Source organism: Indicator indicator, chromosome 4, assembly GCF_027791375.1.
Source record: "Indicator indicator isolate 239-I01 chromosome 4, UM_Iind_1.1, whole genome shotgun sequence".
Classification (NCBI taxonomy): Eukaryota; Metazoa; Chordata; class Aves; order Piciformes; family Indicatoridae; genus Indicator; species Indicator indicator.
The window spans coordinates 37,229,202-37,244,127 of record NC_072013.1 but is presented as its reverse complement, the minus strand read 5'-3'; the positions used below and the strand labels follow the sequence as shown (position 1 = coordinate 37,244,127).

The following is a 14,926-nucleotide window of genomic DNA, read 5'->3' as shown; positions in this document are numbered from 1 at the left end:
ATTCCCATGCCCCAGGAACCCAAAGTATACCTGTGTCCTGGAGACCAGGTTCCACACCTGCAAAAAGATGTGGTAAACCCAAGAAAGGTTCAGTGAAAGTCGGAAAGTTCTCAAAACTTGGTATGGAGCAAATGATGTGTAAGGAACTGCTCTTCAGCCTGGAAAGGAGACAACAGGGAGCACAGGATATGGGGCTGGAGAGGGAGCTTTCCTTCTTCCCTCAACCTACCCTTAGGAGAGCTAGGTGTCAACAAGTGATCTCTGAAGTGCCCTCTTCCTATCCCTTTTTAAAAGTCTAACCACTTTAGAAATGCAGAGTGATGCCAAAACTACACTGTGGGAATTATTTTGTTTCTTAGCCAACAGCAACCAAAGGAAGCAAAATTGTATTTGCCTGGATCCACTCTGACAGTTCCAATACTTTTTGCAGATGTCTGAAATTGCAAAGGCTGAAGCAGAAAGAAAAGCAGGAGCTGAGAAGGCTGAGTAAGTTACTTCTACACAATCCCTGGGTAATGGTGTGGTCAGAAAGAATCCAAGCAATGCTTCCTATTCCAAGGACTTTGTCTGTTAGTGATCTGATTTTTGTGGCTCTTGACAACTGCACACACATAAATCTGTGGTCCTCAGGCCTCACACCTCCATGTCTCAATGTTCTTTTACATATATGCAAATTCACTCTTTTTTAGGTCAGTAACTAAATTCCCCTATTTCTAGGTACAATTTTGATATCTGTTTCTCATAAAGGCAGCTCAGTGGTGCAGGGGAGTGATTGCCACCTTCATGTAAGGTGTGAGCCTTGGAGCAAACCTCTGGTTATTCCTCGTTCATCTCTGCACCAACACTGCTTGCCTTGACTGAATGAAATCATTTTTTGGTGCTCTGATTCAGCTGTGGCACTAAATCCTCAAAGCTTTACTTCTTCTCTTCAGCCCCAGGCTCAGGCAATACACATGAACTCCCAAAATGTTTCTGTTGCTGTTATTGCATAGATCTGTACATCACCGGCTTGGGCCAGAATCAGCCACTTTACACTTGGCAAAGTAACTCCTACCTTGGTTTTGATCTGGTTTCATGTTTTTGATCTCTCTCAGAAACTCTCTTCTTGCAACTAAGGTCACTTTTTCCACTCTGGGTTTGCTGTCTACCTCAAGGCTTTTACTTAGAACCATTTTCTCCCAGTGTCAGTCAAAACTAACTTTGAAAGGCAGACTTCCTGAACAAGAATTCCTTCTAAATGAAGGTGTTTACAACAGAGAAGTTTGGTTAGGTATTTGTGTTCACATAACCTCTCTTTTAGCATGGAAGATGGTGAGAAACAAGATAAGGCAAAGGAAGTGCAGTCTGAGCAGCTGGAAGAGGGGAAAACAAAGAAAAAGAAGAGAAGGCATGGGCAGAAAATTGAGAAACCAGAGGCTGTTATGGCAAACTTCTTCAAAGCTTTGGAAATCTACCAAACAAAAATGCTGGTAAGCTGTCCTGAAGGCCTTCCAGTCACTGGCTTTTTGTCTATGCAATACAAGACACCTGTGTGACACTGAAGTGGACACTGACAGGCGTTTTCAAACAACTGCCTGTATCCAGTGACTTTTGTGACATCTCAAATGAATCATAGAATGTTAGGGGTTGGAAGGGACCTCAAAAGATCATCCAAGTGTTTCTGTGTGCAGTTTCTCCTTACCTGGGCTAACAGGGCCCATTAACTCCTTGAGCTCCTGCCTAGGGGCTCCCTGTTTTCTATTCTCTAACTTTCAGAATCTGTAGTTCTGCTTTTTTATAAGATTTGTTTTTCTTTGTTCTTAAAAACCTCAAATGATGAATTCTCTGAAGCCTTTTCAAGTCATTCATTCCCACATTCTAGCAGTTCTTTTCCAGACTTCTTTCTAGAAAGTTTTCCTTCACACTCTGTTTCAGTCTCCCTGCTGCAATTCTTAGCCCATTATTTTTGATCTCATTTACCATGAAGTGGGGGAACAGGCTGCCAAGGAGTGCCCTTGCTCACTGTAACTGGTGTATGAAATCACCATATTTACTTTCTTAGAAACCTTGCTGCCTGCTTCTCTAATCTTAATATTAGCTACAAGGCACCTCTAATTAGTTTTCTTCTTGTTGTTTTCCTTTTCTTTCAGCACTACTTGGCAAGAAATTTTTACAACTTAAGGTTTCTTGCTCTATTTGTTGCATTTGCCATCAACTTTATTCTTCTGTTTTACAAGGTAAGTTTATGCATTGTTCATTAAATGGCTTTTGCTTCCTTCCAGAGAAATACTTAATGCTTGGTTTCAAGCTTGTTTAACAAAGCCATTATTGCAAGCCCTTCAAACACAAATGAAAGCATTTAGGGATGAGGTAGTTGAAATAGTAATTTAACTGCTGTGATTGAAATTTGTACTAGATACAAAGTGCAAGTTGCACTAAGCTGCTGAATCTTGTGTTTTCTGGTATTACATTTTCTAGTTGTGTTGTTCACAGTCAAAAGCTTCAGACATACCAGAAGCAGCTGGCTGAACATTCAGTCAAGAAGTGACTGCTCTCTCATACCTTGAAAAGCAATTCCTGCAACAGTTACAGCCTCAGAGACAGGGGAGGGCAAGATGCAAAAGGCTTTTGAAAATTGGGTGGAATGAATGTGCAGCATTCCAGGGGAAAGACCATCAGAGCTCTCTAAGGCTTCCTTCTCACCTCTCCTTCCATCCCATATGGTTAGAGAAGATGGACTTCAAGGATCTAAGCAGAGGTCTGCTTTTGTCTATGCCAGTCCTTTTCTCCCCACTCTCTTCTGCTTTTCACTGTCTCTCATGGGTCAGCCAACTGCCAGCTCTGTCACAAAGTGAGGACCAGAGCTTAGCAGTGCAAGCACAGCCAAGAAAGTGTCAGAGAGAGCCAAGCAGAGCTGACCAGGACATCAGCTTTCAGATAAGGTGTCAAAAGGAGGGCACTCAGGGCTCTGATTTTAGAGGCCAGGTGTTTTGAGTTGCTGGAAGAACTTAGGGCAGTGTGCCAGCTTTAGGGCTTGGAGTATTATGACATACTGATTAAATACTGGATTCATTTGTAAGCTTTAAACTAAGCAAAGGAATAAACCTTTGTGGACCATGTACAAGTTCATACCATGAGAGCTTTGCTTCCCTCTAGGCTCTAGCAATGAGGAACAAGACAGATTACAAAGCAAAGCCTGACTCAAGTCACACCAGATAACCCTGCAAGTGCTTGCTTCTGCCAAGAAAGCCTTTTTGCCTTTCTCATTACTTGTTCTGGTTTTGCTGTGGCACTAGTAAAGGAGAGATTTGTAAACTGTCCTGTGTCTGTGCTTGCTGCTTTTAGATTCTCTTTTCAGTGGCCTGAGGTGATGAGGAGAATTCTGCTGTCAAACTGAAGGCCATGACTGTTCATCATTCCCCATGAGCAGGCTTTGCAAACACCATTTGTCACTATGCTGAAGTTTAAAGGTTATTGTCTGATTTCACTGTGCTTGAATTTGTCTCAGGTGACAGAAGAGCCACTTGATGAAGTAGAGGAACCTAATCTCTGGAATTCCTTTGATGAAGAGGAAGAGGAGGATGGCATGGTGTTTTTTGTTCTAGAAGAAAGCACAGGTTACATGGCACCTGCTCTCAGAGCACTGGCAGTGGTTCATACAATCATCTCCTTTGTCTGTGTGGTTGGATACTATTGCTTGAAGGCAAGTCCTGAGCCCTGGCACTAACCTGTTTTTTGTTAAAGAGCATCAGCTCTGTCCCAGAGTGATTTTTTGGAGCTGTACTGCAATGCCTATTTGTAAGCAGTTGTTTACAAATCCTCACTGCTCAGAATGTAGATGTTTGCCACGTGCACTCAATCTGGCAGGGATGGGGTTAAATTTCTTCACAGCAGTGTTGTGTATGGTTTGGATTGGTGGTTAAAACACTGTTGGTACCACACCCACCTTTTGGTCACTGCTGAAGTGCACTGGCACTGTGTGCAGCCTTTCTCCTTGCACACTCTGTGCATCCCTCAGCCAGGACGTGGAGAAGGAGCTATGAAGGTGGGAGAATGCACAGCAGTGACAGCTCACTTGAAGGGGCCAAAGGAATGTTCTATAGCATGTAACAACATATGGGCTCAGCAATACAAACTGGGAGGGAAGGTTTGACATCCAAGGGCTGACCCTCAGGGACTGGGTAGGCATTGGTCTGTCTCTGGGGGGTGCTGGGGTGGTGTTGGGTTATACATCGTACTACAAAGAGCAGTTCTGAGCAGTGTAGGCAGGCACCCTGGTTTCTAAAAAGACATAAACCATGACGAAGATGTCCACTGTCATTTTCATAGGTCCCTCTGGTCGTGTTCAAGAGAGAAAAGGAGGTAGCCAGGAAGCTGGAGTTTGATGGGCTGTACATAACGGAGCAGCCCTCTGAAGATGACATCAAAGGGCAGTGGGATCGCCTGGTTATAAACACTCCGTATGTACACCAAATGCTGCATGGAACCTGCCTGTAAACAGGACAGCTCTTGAAGCCACTGCTCTAGAACCTTCCTTGTGCACCTGACACCTACTTCAGCTAAAAGGCATTTTTTTCCACTTGCATTGGGTGCTCCACTAGTAGATTCTGATGTGAACTCCTGGATTATCAGTTCAGTTAATAAGCACTCGTTAGGGGGGGTTGTGCATCCAGCCCCAGAGCTCTCCCCAGGATCTTTCACATAGCCACTAGTGAGAAAATTTGAGAAAGAGATCTGCCATGCTTTCCAGTCACTCCATTTCACACAGATATTGTCCAGCAGCATTCTCTTGCCTTTCTTTCCCACTTCTTGCTAAGAAAAAAAAAATGTATATAACAAGAGAAGTAAATCCAGCATAAAGCAGCACTCCTGGAGTTTGAGCAGGTCTGCCAGGACTTGCTGCCAGGTTGTATGCATCAGCAAACACTGTAGCAGTCATATACTGATTGTAGGAGACTCACCTGCTCTTACTGAGTGAATGACAGGAATGTAGACAAGAGAAAGGCAAAGCTCAGTAAGCTGCAGCAGTCTGTAGGAGTGAGACAGAGAGATGCAGTACCATGCCTTGTCTGCAGGCTGGGCTTCACAGTCTGCTCTTTCAAAGCAACCAGGAGCATGGCTTGGTACCAGTGTGCTGAGGCTTACATTCCTGCCTTGCCCCAGTCTTGGCATAACTGAGGGACAGAAAGCTGGAAAAGTCACAAAGCAGCTGTGGTTAGTAAATATTTGATAAACAATATTTGATAAACAAGACAGCCAAAAGAGTCAACTGAATCCACCAGAGGGACAATATATTGCCAAACAGCCAAAATTCCAGTCACCATCAATTTCTGTACATTATAATAGTGCCTTTAGTACTTTCATCACAATGAGAATGTCTAAACTATCAGAACTTCTGGAATGCTTTGGTTTCTAGCCCCTGCAGTGTAAGAAATGCTCTTCATTTCAGTAGAAACACAGACTGGCAGATAGTGTAAGGTTACAGCAGAAGGTAGCTAGGGAGCTTGCTTAATTTCCAACAGGTCTTTAATGATGGGTAGTGAATGAGCTGGACATGCAGGGAGTTTATCCTCAGCAAACTGTCAGCTTCTCCCAACAACATGCTGTACAGCCTGTGCTGAGCCTGTTGCACTGTCTCCTCAAGCTGCACAAAAGATAAAGGCTAATTCAGGCACCACTCATCATTTCCTCTGAAGTGACTCTGGGGGTTCAATGCAGGGATTGCACCATCAGGATAAGCACTGCTGGAGGGTACCCAGTGCTGTGTATCTACTGAAATGCACTTCCTCTAAGGCAAAACAAAAATGGGCAAAAGAGGTACCTTGATAAATCCTGTTAGAGGCTTGTGGGAAAAGAGAGAGACACCAACTGGCTACACTGGGGGCATGCTCTGCTGAAAAGTCTGAGAGATGATGGAGAGAAACAACACAGAGCATTGGAGCAGAACACAGGGCCTGAGTCACTGGAACCAGTCGCCTTTAGCTGGAGTCATCTTATTCGGAACTCCAATTTAGACAAACACAGTCGAACACTTAGCAGTAGTTGGGAAGTTTGTCTGTCCCTCAGCAAACTCACTCTTCTGATGTCAACATTTGGGTGTTTTTACCAGCACTGTCCTTTAGCTGAAGCACCTCTTTTTTTCCTTCTGTCCCTTCCTGTGCATTTGCTCAACTCCGTGTTCTATGGAGGGAATGGGGAGAGAAAAACCTCCCCCTGTTACAAGTTAGCATTCACCAAACAGACATCACACACACCAAAGCCATCAGATGAGGAGCTCCTGGGCACTGCAGTGCAGAAGACTGCCCAAGAACAATGTTTTTTATCTCAAGTTGAAGATGAGGGAAATGTCACTGATATGAGAGAACTCTAATCTCTTTTCTTGTAGGTCACAGCTGATGCACATCCTGGTGTCTGTCATAAGATCTCCCCTGCATAAAGCCAGTTGCTTATTGAAGCATCCTGGTTGCTTGCTAATCTCAAAAAAGGGAGTTTTCAGTAAAGGAATCCTGACACCTCTTTAATATTGATAGCTTCATTTCTTTCTCTCTTGAATTCACAATACATTTGCTTTGAATGAGCAGCCTGAGCATGGCTGCTCAGAGACAGATGATGCACAATGCTCTTCAGATGAAGTCTATTGAAGTTTAAAATCAGAAATGTTTTTCACCTGGTCCAGTAACAATACTAAGATCCACCTGAGGACAGGCTTGCCATGCATTTGCAGTGTTCAGAGGTTTTTAATGTGTTTTTTAAATGGTAACTTGATGTTGGTAAACTGTCCACTGATTCCCAAGTGTTCATCCTCTGTTTGAAAAGTAATCCAGGGAATTTTAAAATGATTTATGCTACCAGACTCCCTTATTTCCCTCTGAAAATCATTGTCCATATTGATTCTTATGGGAGATGAATGATACTGCAGTGCCTACCCTGCTATTAGTGAGGTGTTAGACTCATTAGGTGCCAGGACTTAGCCTGCTCTCCCCTGTAGCAGCTGTGAAAAAGGGGGAGAAAAAGGTGAAACTGCAAGGAGTTATGATTCATAGCAGCTGTTGTCCACATGAAAAGAAATTGGTCTCATAATTCCAAGTGCAGTTTGTGAGAGAATGACATTGCCCCGGTGGCTGCAGTGAACAGGAGCAGGGTGTTTTTTTCCTTATGGCTGTTTTCTCCTTTCCCCTAACAAGTTAAATAACTTGAACTATCTTTGCTTCATCTATGCAGGTCCTTTCCTAACAATTACTGGGACAAATTTGTAAAAAGGAAGGTAGGCTTTTTGTATTTCGCTTGTAAGTCGCAGCAATCATCTCCTCCTCAGTTAATTTGGGTATCTGTGTGGACTGCACTTCGGTGCACATAAATATGCAAATAATTGAGAACTGAAATTTGTGTTCTGGGAGCCATTGTTGTGGTAAATGTCTCTGTGAGCAGGCAGCTGCAGCGTAGGTGGGAGGAGGGAGGAGAACAGAAGGCTGAGGTTTCCTTCCTAAACCCAGGCTTTTGAAACAACTTTGCGCTGTCACTCAGCCGTGCAGGTCTAATTCACAGTCATTGTCACCTTTAGGATACAAAGCCCCCTCACCCCCCTAAAAAAAGCAAACCATGCCACTTGAAGTGCCGGCAAATTGCACAGAAGCTCGCAGGTAATGGCCGCTAATGCTTCTGCCCCGCTTTTTATGCTCCCCCCGCCCCCTTCCGGCCGGGTCTGACTGCTCCAGTTCTAATTGGGACAGACACTTGATGATTGCTTTTAGGGCTCTGAGAAGTGTTGTCTTAAAGCAGGGTGAATGTCACCAAGGGCGTTCTCCGAGCAAAAGCTTCTCTTCTGTTCTTAGGTTATTAACAAGTACGGAGACTTGTACGGAGCGGAGCGCATCGCAGAGCTCCTGGGCTTGGACAAGAGCGCCCTGGACTTCAGCCCAGTGGAGGAGAGTGAACCAGAAGAAGCATCTCTTGTGTCATGGTAGGACCTCTGAGTTCCACAGACAAACTGTATGTTGGTATAACAACTTCTGCATCAAAGATAAAATAGACCTTATACTGAAACTGCGGGGATGTGCTCCTTGGCATGGAAAACTGAAATGGAGAAGCCTTCGTTCCGTGGAAGTAAAATGAAAAAGCTTTGGGTTTGTTCTAAAACCTGCTGATGGTTGTCAGATAAAAGCAAGAAAAATAATCACTGAGGTGATGCTGATTGCTAGAGTCAGGCACTCTTCCTTTAAATAATCAAGGCAGCACTTAAGAGTTCTTTAGCTGCCCCAACAGGGTTAGTTTGTGGCCCCAAGGACAGAAGAAGTATTGATAACAACTAGCCAGATGCCTGGCACAGAGGAAAAAATCAGAATTTGGAAGTATCCAAATGCCAAATGTTTTAGGCTACTACAAGAATTTGGCTCCTTTGATACCTAAGGCACATGAAAGAAAGGTTTCTGTTTTCAAGTCAGCTAATGGCTAGCATTTAAAACCTTGCAGAAGGTATTGCCTTCTCTCTTGGTAAGTTTGGCAACACTTTATACTAGACAGAAAACATCTCTTGAAGTCAAGAGCTCCACATTGCACACTTTTAACAAACACATATTTACATTTTTTTAACAGTGGCTTACAGCCTGTGTCTGGGTGCTCAAAATTAATGAACACTCTCTGAGGAGCCTGAGGGGTGACCTCATTGGTGTTTGTAAATATGTGCAGGGTGAGTGCCCCGAGGATGGATGCCCAAGGACAGGACAATGGTGGAAGCTGAGGCATAGGAAGTTCCATGGAAACATTTTTCACTGTGAGGGTGACAGAACACTGGAACAGGTTACCCAAGGGGGTTGTGGAGTGTCCCTCTCTGGTGTGGTGGGTTGAAGTCTCCTCCCCACATTAACACCACCAGACTAGCTCAGCTTGGAAGCAAATGAGGCTGTATTTTACAAGCAAAAACTACAATCTACAATGGAATGCAATGACTATGTACAAATATACACTATTTACAATATTTACAAATATGTACAATTAACAGAAACAGCACAAAACTCCCTGGCCCCCCTGAAAGGAGACCAGGAGACTGGTTCCCTGCCTCTTCCCCACCTCCTTTTTAGTCCAAAAGAAAGAGGCAAGAGAAGCAGAGATATTGTTATAACTTAGCCAAGGTCAGTGTGCAGGTGTGTTACCTCCAAAGCAAAGCCAGAAGAGAAGGGCAGAAGCACCTATGCTAGAATGCTTCAGAGAGAACACTGAACTTCTGTTTTGAGACCTGAATCTTAAAGGTTTCTCTCTCTCCAATGGAAATGTTTAGAATAATCATTATTTTTCTTTCTTAACATCCAGTTGTGATTTATTTACACTCTTTTACTTTTCTGCTCAAACTCAAAAAAAATTAAAGGTATAGCCTTAAAACCACCAGATACTGGAGATACTCAAAACCCACCTGGATGCGTTCCTATGTGATCTGGTATGGGTGATCCTGCTCTGGCAGGGGGGTTGGACTGGGAGAGCTTTCAAGTTCCCTTCCAACCCCCAACATTCTGTGATTCTGTGAAGTGCACACCTGCATCACCCAAGGAATAAACAGCTGCCTGTGCCTCACTGCCTTCAGCACACAGTGTGCTGTGCCTGGGCTGGCTGGGTGGTTGTATGTGCTCCCTGGTGACACAGATGCATTTACACAGCCTTCTCTTTCCTAGGCTCAGCTCCATTGACACGAAGTACCACATCTGGAAGCTGGGAGTTGTTTTCACTGATAATGTGAGTATCCTATGCTGGCATTTCCCCAAGCATGGCTGTGTGTCTTGCACCACCTGCCTTTATTTTAAACACACTGAAATAATGTTGCACTATAGAGCCACAATATAGGCATTCTAGAGCCTGAAACAATTTTGTCCTGACATACCTTGTAGCAACTTTCATTTGCCTTAGAATTTCTTTTGGATTCTGAAGGGCAGCTCCTCACCATGAGCACAGTGTCAGCGCTCAGGAAGTTAATGGTGCAGTCATTTATTTTGCAGAAAGCAATCTAGCCACCCAAGCTGCTGAAACCAAGCAGTCTCCAGAAAGTTCTCCCTTTTTGATTGTTGAACCATCTCCTTGACATGGTTGGTTAATTCTTTTCTTTCATACCTTCTCCTTTGAAAGGCCCAAGCTTATATTAAAATTCCTTTTTTGTTTGTTTGCTAATCCTCTTTTTGCATCCCCTTGTGCACTCCCAAACAGGAAGGCCAAAGTGAATCAGCTGAAGCTGCATAAATGCATTGTGCACTAAAAGCACACTGAGCCATTGTCCTTCAGCAGGAGCTGTCACATCAAAGGGGCTGCTGGTGGAAAGAATAGGCTGGATTTTGTACCTTAGGCTTTTGAAGGTACTGCTTGATTTAGTTTGAGACTTGAGTCAAGTGTCTCAAGAGCTGTAAAATGAATCTTCTCTCTTCCAGAATCAGTATTAAAATGTAAGCTATTGTGTAAGGAGCTCCCTAAGCAAAACAGTTCTAAAAGTAGGGCATTTCAAGGCTAATAACATCAGTGCTGGAGACTGCATTGAAATATGTAAAGATCAGAGATAGCAGTAGTAGAAGTAAGCAACAAACACCCCTTAACTGAGCAGTGGAGATGATGATAAGAGACAGAGAGGCTTTTTTGACACATCACCTAGAGGTATTGCATGGAGCCTGTGATTCCAGCTGCATCCTGACAGGATGGCTTTGTTTCACAATTGGAGTGACTAAAGAAAGGGTTCTTCTGCAGCCAGTGAGGCTCATTAGCACCTGCTCACCTTCTGCCACTTTGCACTTCTCTGCAGTCCTTTCTCTACCTGGCTTGGTACACGACGATGTCCATCCTGGGGCACTACAACAACTTCTTCTTTGCTGCTCACCTGCTGGATATTGCCATGGGGTTCAAGACCCTACGAACCATTTTGTCTTCAGTCACTCACAATGGCAAACAGGTGAGTGCCTAGGAAATACTGGAATGCAATCCCATTCTGATTGTGATCAAAGAACAGATCCTCTGCAGCATGTTACCATGTTAAATCCTGTGAAATTCTGATCACCTGTCCCCACAGAGTGCTGACAGCTAAAGAGGTTTTGTACACGACAGACAAACACAAGAACAGGAAGCAGAACCCAACCAGCTGTGCTCAGTGATTAACTGATTGGTGATAGGTAGAGAGAACTCACAGCAGTGACACTGATCTGGGTGCTGAGGATTTCAGTTCTTGGCAACATTGTGCTTACAGAGTGGGTATTGTGCCGGGGGAATAGGATTACGTGTCACCTGGCCAGGCAAAGCTCAGAGTAATAAAATCTACCTCCAAAACTAATTGTTGAAAGAGAATTGGAGTTGTTGAGTTTGGAGAAGAGAAGGCTCTGAGGAGACCTTCTTGTGGCCTTCCAGTATCTGAAGCGGGGCAGGGCTACAAGAAAGCTGGGGAGGGACTTTTTAGGGTGTCAGGGAGTGATAGGAGTGGGGAGAATGGTTCCAAGCTAGAGGAGGGCAGATTTGACCTTAGGAAGAAAATCTTCCCCATGAGGGTGGTGAGAGACTGGCACAGGTTGCCCAGGGAGGTGGTGGAAGCCTCATCCCTGGAGGTTTTTGCAGCCAGGCTGGATGTGGCTGTGAGCAACCTGCTGTAGTGTGAGGTGTCCCTGCCCATGGCAGGGGGGTTGGAACTGGATGAGCCTTGAGGTCCCTTCCAGCCCTGACAATTCTGTGATTCCGTGAAACACTGCTTCAGTGAAAATAGCTCAGAGAGATGGACACAGCTTCAGGTTCTTGATACTTTTTGCCCTTAGTTTTTGAAAACTTTTTGCCCCAGCTCCCTGCTGAGCCATGCAGCACAGAGAGCTCAGAGCTATCCCAGCCACTGTGTAGTCTCCTTACTGGGAAGGTTACAAGAGGATCCCTTTTCACTCCTGAGGCAATACACTGAGCTGGGAGCTTTCTGAGAGTATGGAATTGCAATCTGCTCTCTTGCCATGTCTCCCTGCACAGCTGGTGCTGACTGTAGGACTCCTGGCTGTCGTAGTCTACCTGTACACGGTGGTGGCCTTCAACTTCTTCCGCAAGTTCTACAACAAAAGCGAAGACGAAGACGAACCAGACATGAAGTGTGACGACATGATGACAGTAAGTACAGCAGCACTGCCTGCTCCACCCTTCATCCTCAGTTAGCAAATGGTGCTGAGCATGCACGACAAGCAAGGAGGGAGGTTTTTGTTCTCCTTGGGTCGCTTCTTCCTGCTAAAGGTTGTTCTGCAAATGTGAAGGGTCTTGAAATTGCCTCTGAGGTGGTCTAAACTCAGCAGTGGATAGGTGACACTCACCAGCAGAGAGAAATGCTGAGGATTTTCTCCTCAGCACTCTGGCATCTGATTTGCTGCAACTTTGGTTTTGTTATTTACAAATGGCAAACCCTTAAAGTATGGGAAAGAAATTCTGTGACATGCTGGTCAGCCCTGCAGAAAAACAGCACAAATAAACCTGGCTGGCTTAAATATATTTGCAGGCGTGGAAGCTCTTCCTGTCCTGATTTGAGTGCCATGAAGTGTCTGATGTCATTAGCAATAGTTAGAAAAACCTGCTCCCAGACTGCTTGCAATTAGTAAGTTAGTCATGATTTGGAGAAGTCAAAGGTGAGCAGAGGGAAATGGCAAGTTGCTATGGGTGGTAATCTAATGGGACTGAGTTACCTTCTTCTTTCCACCTGTTGCCACAGAATGGCCCTTAGGTCATATTAAAAGACACTTTACAGCTACTCATGATGGTATGAAAAGGCAATTTTCTTACTCAGAAACCAGCATAAATTCAGGCACTAAAGATGTGATATTCTGAGTTTGCAGCCAGCTCATTTCTGCCATGGCACAGTCACTCTCTGCCCTCTGTTAAATGCCAGGGACAGACTAAAATCCCTCAGAAAAGAGCTGTGCCAGGCTGCACAAAATGATCTTCCCTATCCTAGAACTCTCAAACACCAACTACAGGTCAGAAATGATGAGCAGTGCCCTAGCAGCATGATTGAAGTGGATACAGAGCACGAGAGTGGGCTGGTCAGAAAAGAGGTGTAGGAGTAACTTGACCCATGAAACCATTACAGTTTAAACCTCTCCACTGAGGGAAAAGAATCACTCCCAGGTGCATTTCCAGTATGGCTGCACTGGTGCCAGCAGCTCAGGTCAGCAGGGAAGCTGCAGTGTAGATGGCTGGGTGTGGTTCTGTTCAGTGTGTGCTTGTGTCAGGCCAGGGTGCTCAGGTTTGGTGCTGATGCCAGCACTGCTTCCTAATATGACTTCAGAGCACTGGCCTTTGAGATTTGCATTGGTTTTAAACCACACTGTGTGCCTGGAGGTGGTTTGCAAGGTTCTGTAGGTGATTCATGCAGGAACATCAGCAGAAGATTCTGTTCTGCTATTTAGCTTAAAGAGCCACATTCTAAAGATTTTTCCATGAAGCCTTTCATGTTCAAGAAACAGGACACACAGCAACAATTCTGTAAAGCAGTTTCTCCTGCACCCAACTGACCCCAGGCTGGTTCCCAGATCATAAATAATTTACTAAATCAGACATCTAATATTGCAACATTTGTATTATCCAGGAACCAGCTAAATACAGGAGGGAATGTGTCATGATTTGTTTTATGCTGATGTTTGCCTGCCAACGCTTCTGAATTCCATGAAAATCTTTAAAAAAATGGCCTCTGCTTACTCAGAGCAAGTTCAAACCTTAGAATATGGGAACAAATACAGACTAAGACTAGCTGGGGGGGATTTTATTTGTAAATCAGACCCAGGCTAACAGCTGATGCTGAGTGCTCCTCTTAAAACGTGAGCTGTGATCCCCTCAAGTTAAGCCAAGAGGAGCATTTTGGTGCAGTGTGTAATACATGAGGAATGGTTACTGCAGCTTGCAAAGGGAATGAGTGAGCAGAGCAGAACCATTTAAAAACCAAAAAGCAGAGTGACTCCTGGCAACCCAGCTGCACTTTTCCTCTCTCTCTTTCAGTGTTACCTGTTCCACATGTATGTGGGGGTGAGAGCTGGTGGTGGCATTGGAGATGAGATCGAGGATCCTGCTGGAGACCCTTACGAGATGTATCGGATTGTCTTTGACATCACCTTTTTCTTCTTTGTCATAGTCATCCTGCTGGCCATCATTCAAGGTACTGTCACTGACCCTGGCAGGGCCTGTTAGAATTCACTGCAGTGAATTTGAGTCTGTATGTGAGGCACACTCACAACGTTGCTATAAATCCTCATTTCTGAGCTGATAAAATGATTCCTTCAGACAGTAACTATTTTACACAAGGCAAAGCACAGGAAATGGACCTTAGTTGGGTTGCAGTGGTTAGGGACAGCAGCTGAGGTATGAATATTGCCACGTACTGAAGCCTTGCTACTTTGCCGTTTGAAACAGGTCTGATTATTGATGCTTTTGGGGAGCTAAGAGACCAGCAAGAACAAGTGAGAGAAGATATGGAGGTATGAGCAAGCACTCTGCCTTCTCCATTACCCTTACTCATCCAGCCTTTACCAGTTCACATGGTGACTGAGGTCAACTCCTTTTACCCCCCTTGTGCTTCCAGACCAAGTGCTTCATCTGTGGCATCGGCAATGACTACTTTGACACCACTCCACATGGCTTTGAAACACACACCCTGCAAGAACACAACTTGGCAAACTACCTGTGAGTAGAGTTTACTACTGGAACACTGGTGTCAGCTCCACAGCAGGTTGGGTGCATGCACTGCTGACGTTCCCAAGGCAGAATTCTGCTGAACTGAGGCACATCTCCATTCCCTCTGGCCTCCCAAGCTCCACTCCACATTGCTGGTGATCTTTAAAGTGTTCACCTTACATGAGCTACCTTAGTCTGCCCCCTCAGCTCTTTAGTGACAGAGCAGCTGTCCAGAGCCTTGCACAGGTGAAGATCATTGCCAGAGTCTCCAGGGCTCCTCTACTTTCATTAGTAAACACAGAGC

General features: G+C 44.7%; 1 protein-coding gene across 1 annotated transcript in view; it reads left to right on the top strand.

The window, feature by feature from the left end:
- RYR3 (ryanodine receptor 3) overlaps nt 1-14,926 on the top strand; it is a 249,302-nt gene that overhangs the window by 231,387 nt on the left and 2,989 nt on the right. The window contains exons 90-102 of the mRNA XM_054400698.1: nt 431-486; nt 1,301-1,469; nt 2,130-2,216; nt 3,488-3,682; nt 4,309-4,439; nt 7,201-7,243; nt 7,812-7,939; nt 9,642-9,702; nt 10,751-10,897; nt 11,944-12,078; nt 13,951-14,107; nt 14,362-14,426; nt 14,531-14,631. Of these exons, the coding sequence (XP_054256673.1) occupies nt 431-486; nt 1,301-1,469; nt 2,130-2,216; nt 3,488-3,682; nt 4,309-4,439; nt 7,201-7,243; nt 7,812-7,939; nt 9,642-9,702; nt 10,751-10,897; nt 11,944-12,078; nt 13,951-14,107; nt 14,362-14,426; nt 14,531-14,631 (1,475 nt within the window). The remainder of the gene's footprint in view (nt 1-430; nt 487-1,300; nt 1,470-2,129; nt 2,217-3,487; nt 3,683-4,308; nt 4,440-7,200; nt 7,244-7,811; nt 7,940-9,641; nt 9,703-10,750; nt 10,898-11,943; nt 12,079-13,950; nt 14,108-14,361; nt 14,427-14,530; nt 14,632-14,926) is intronic.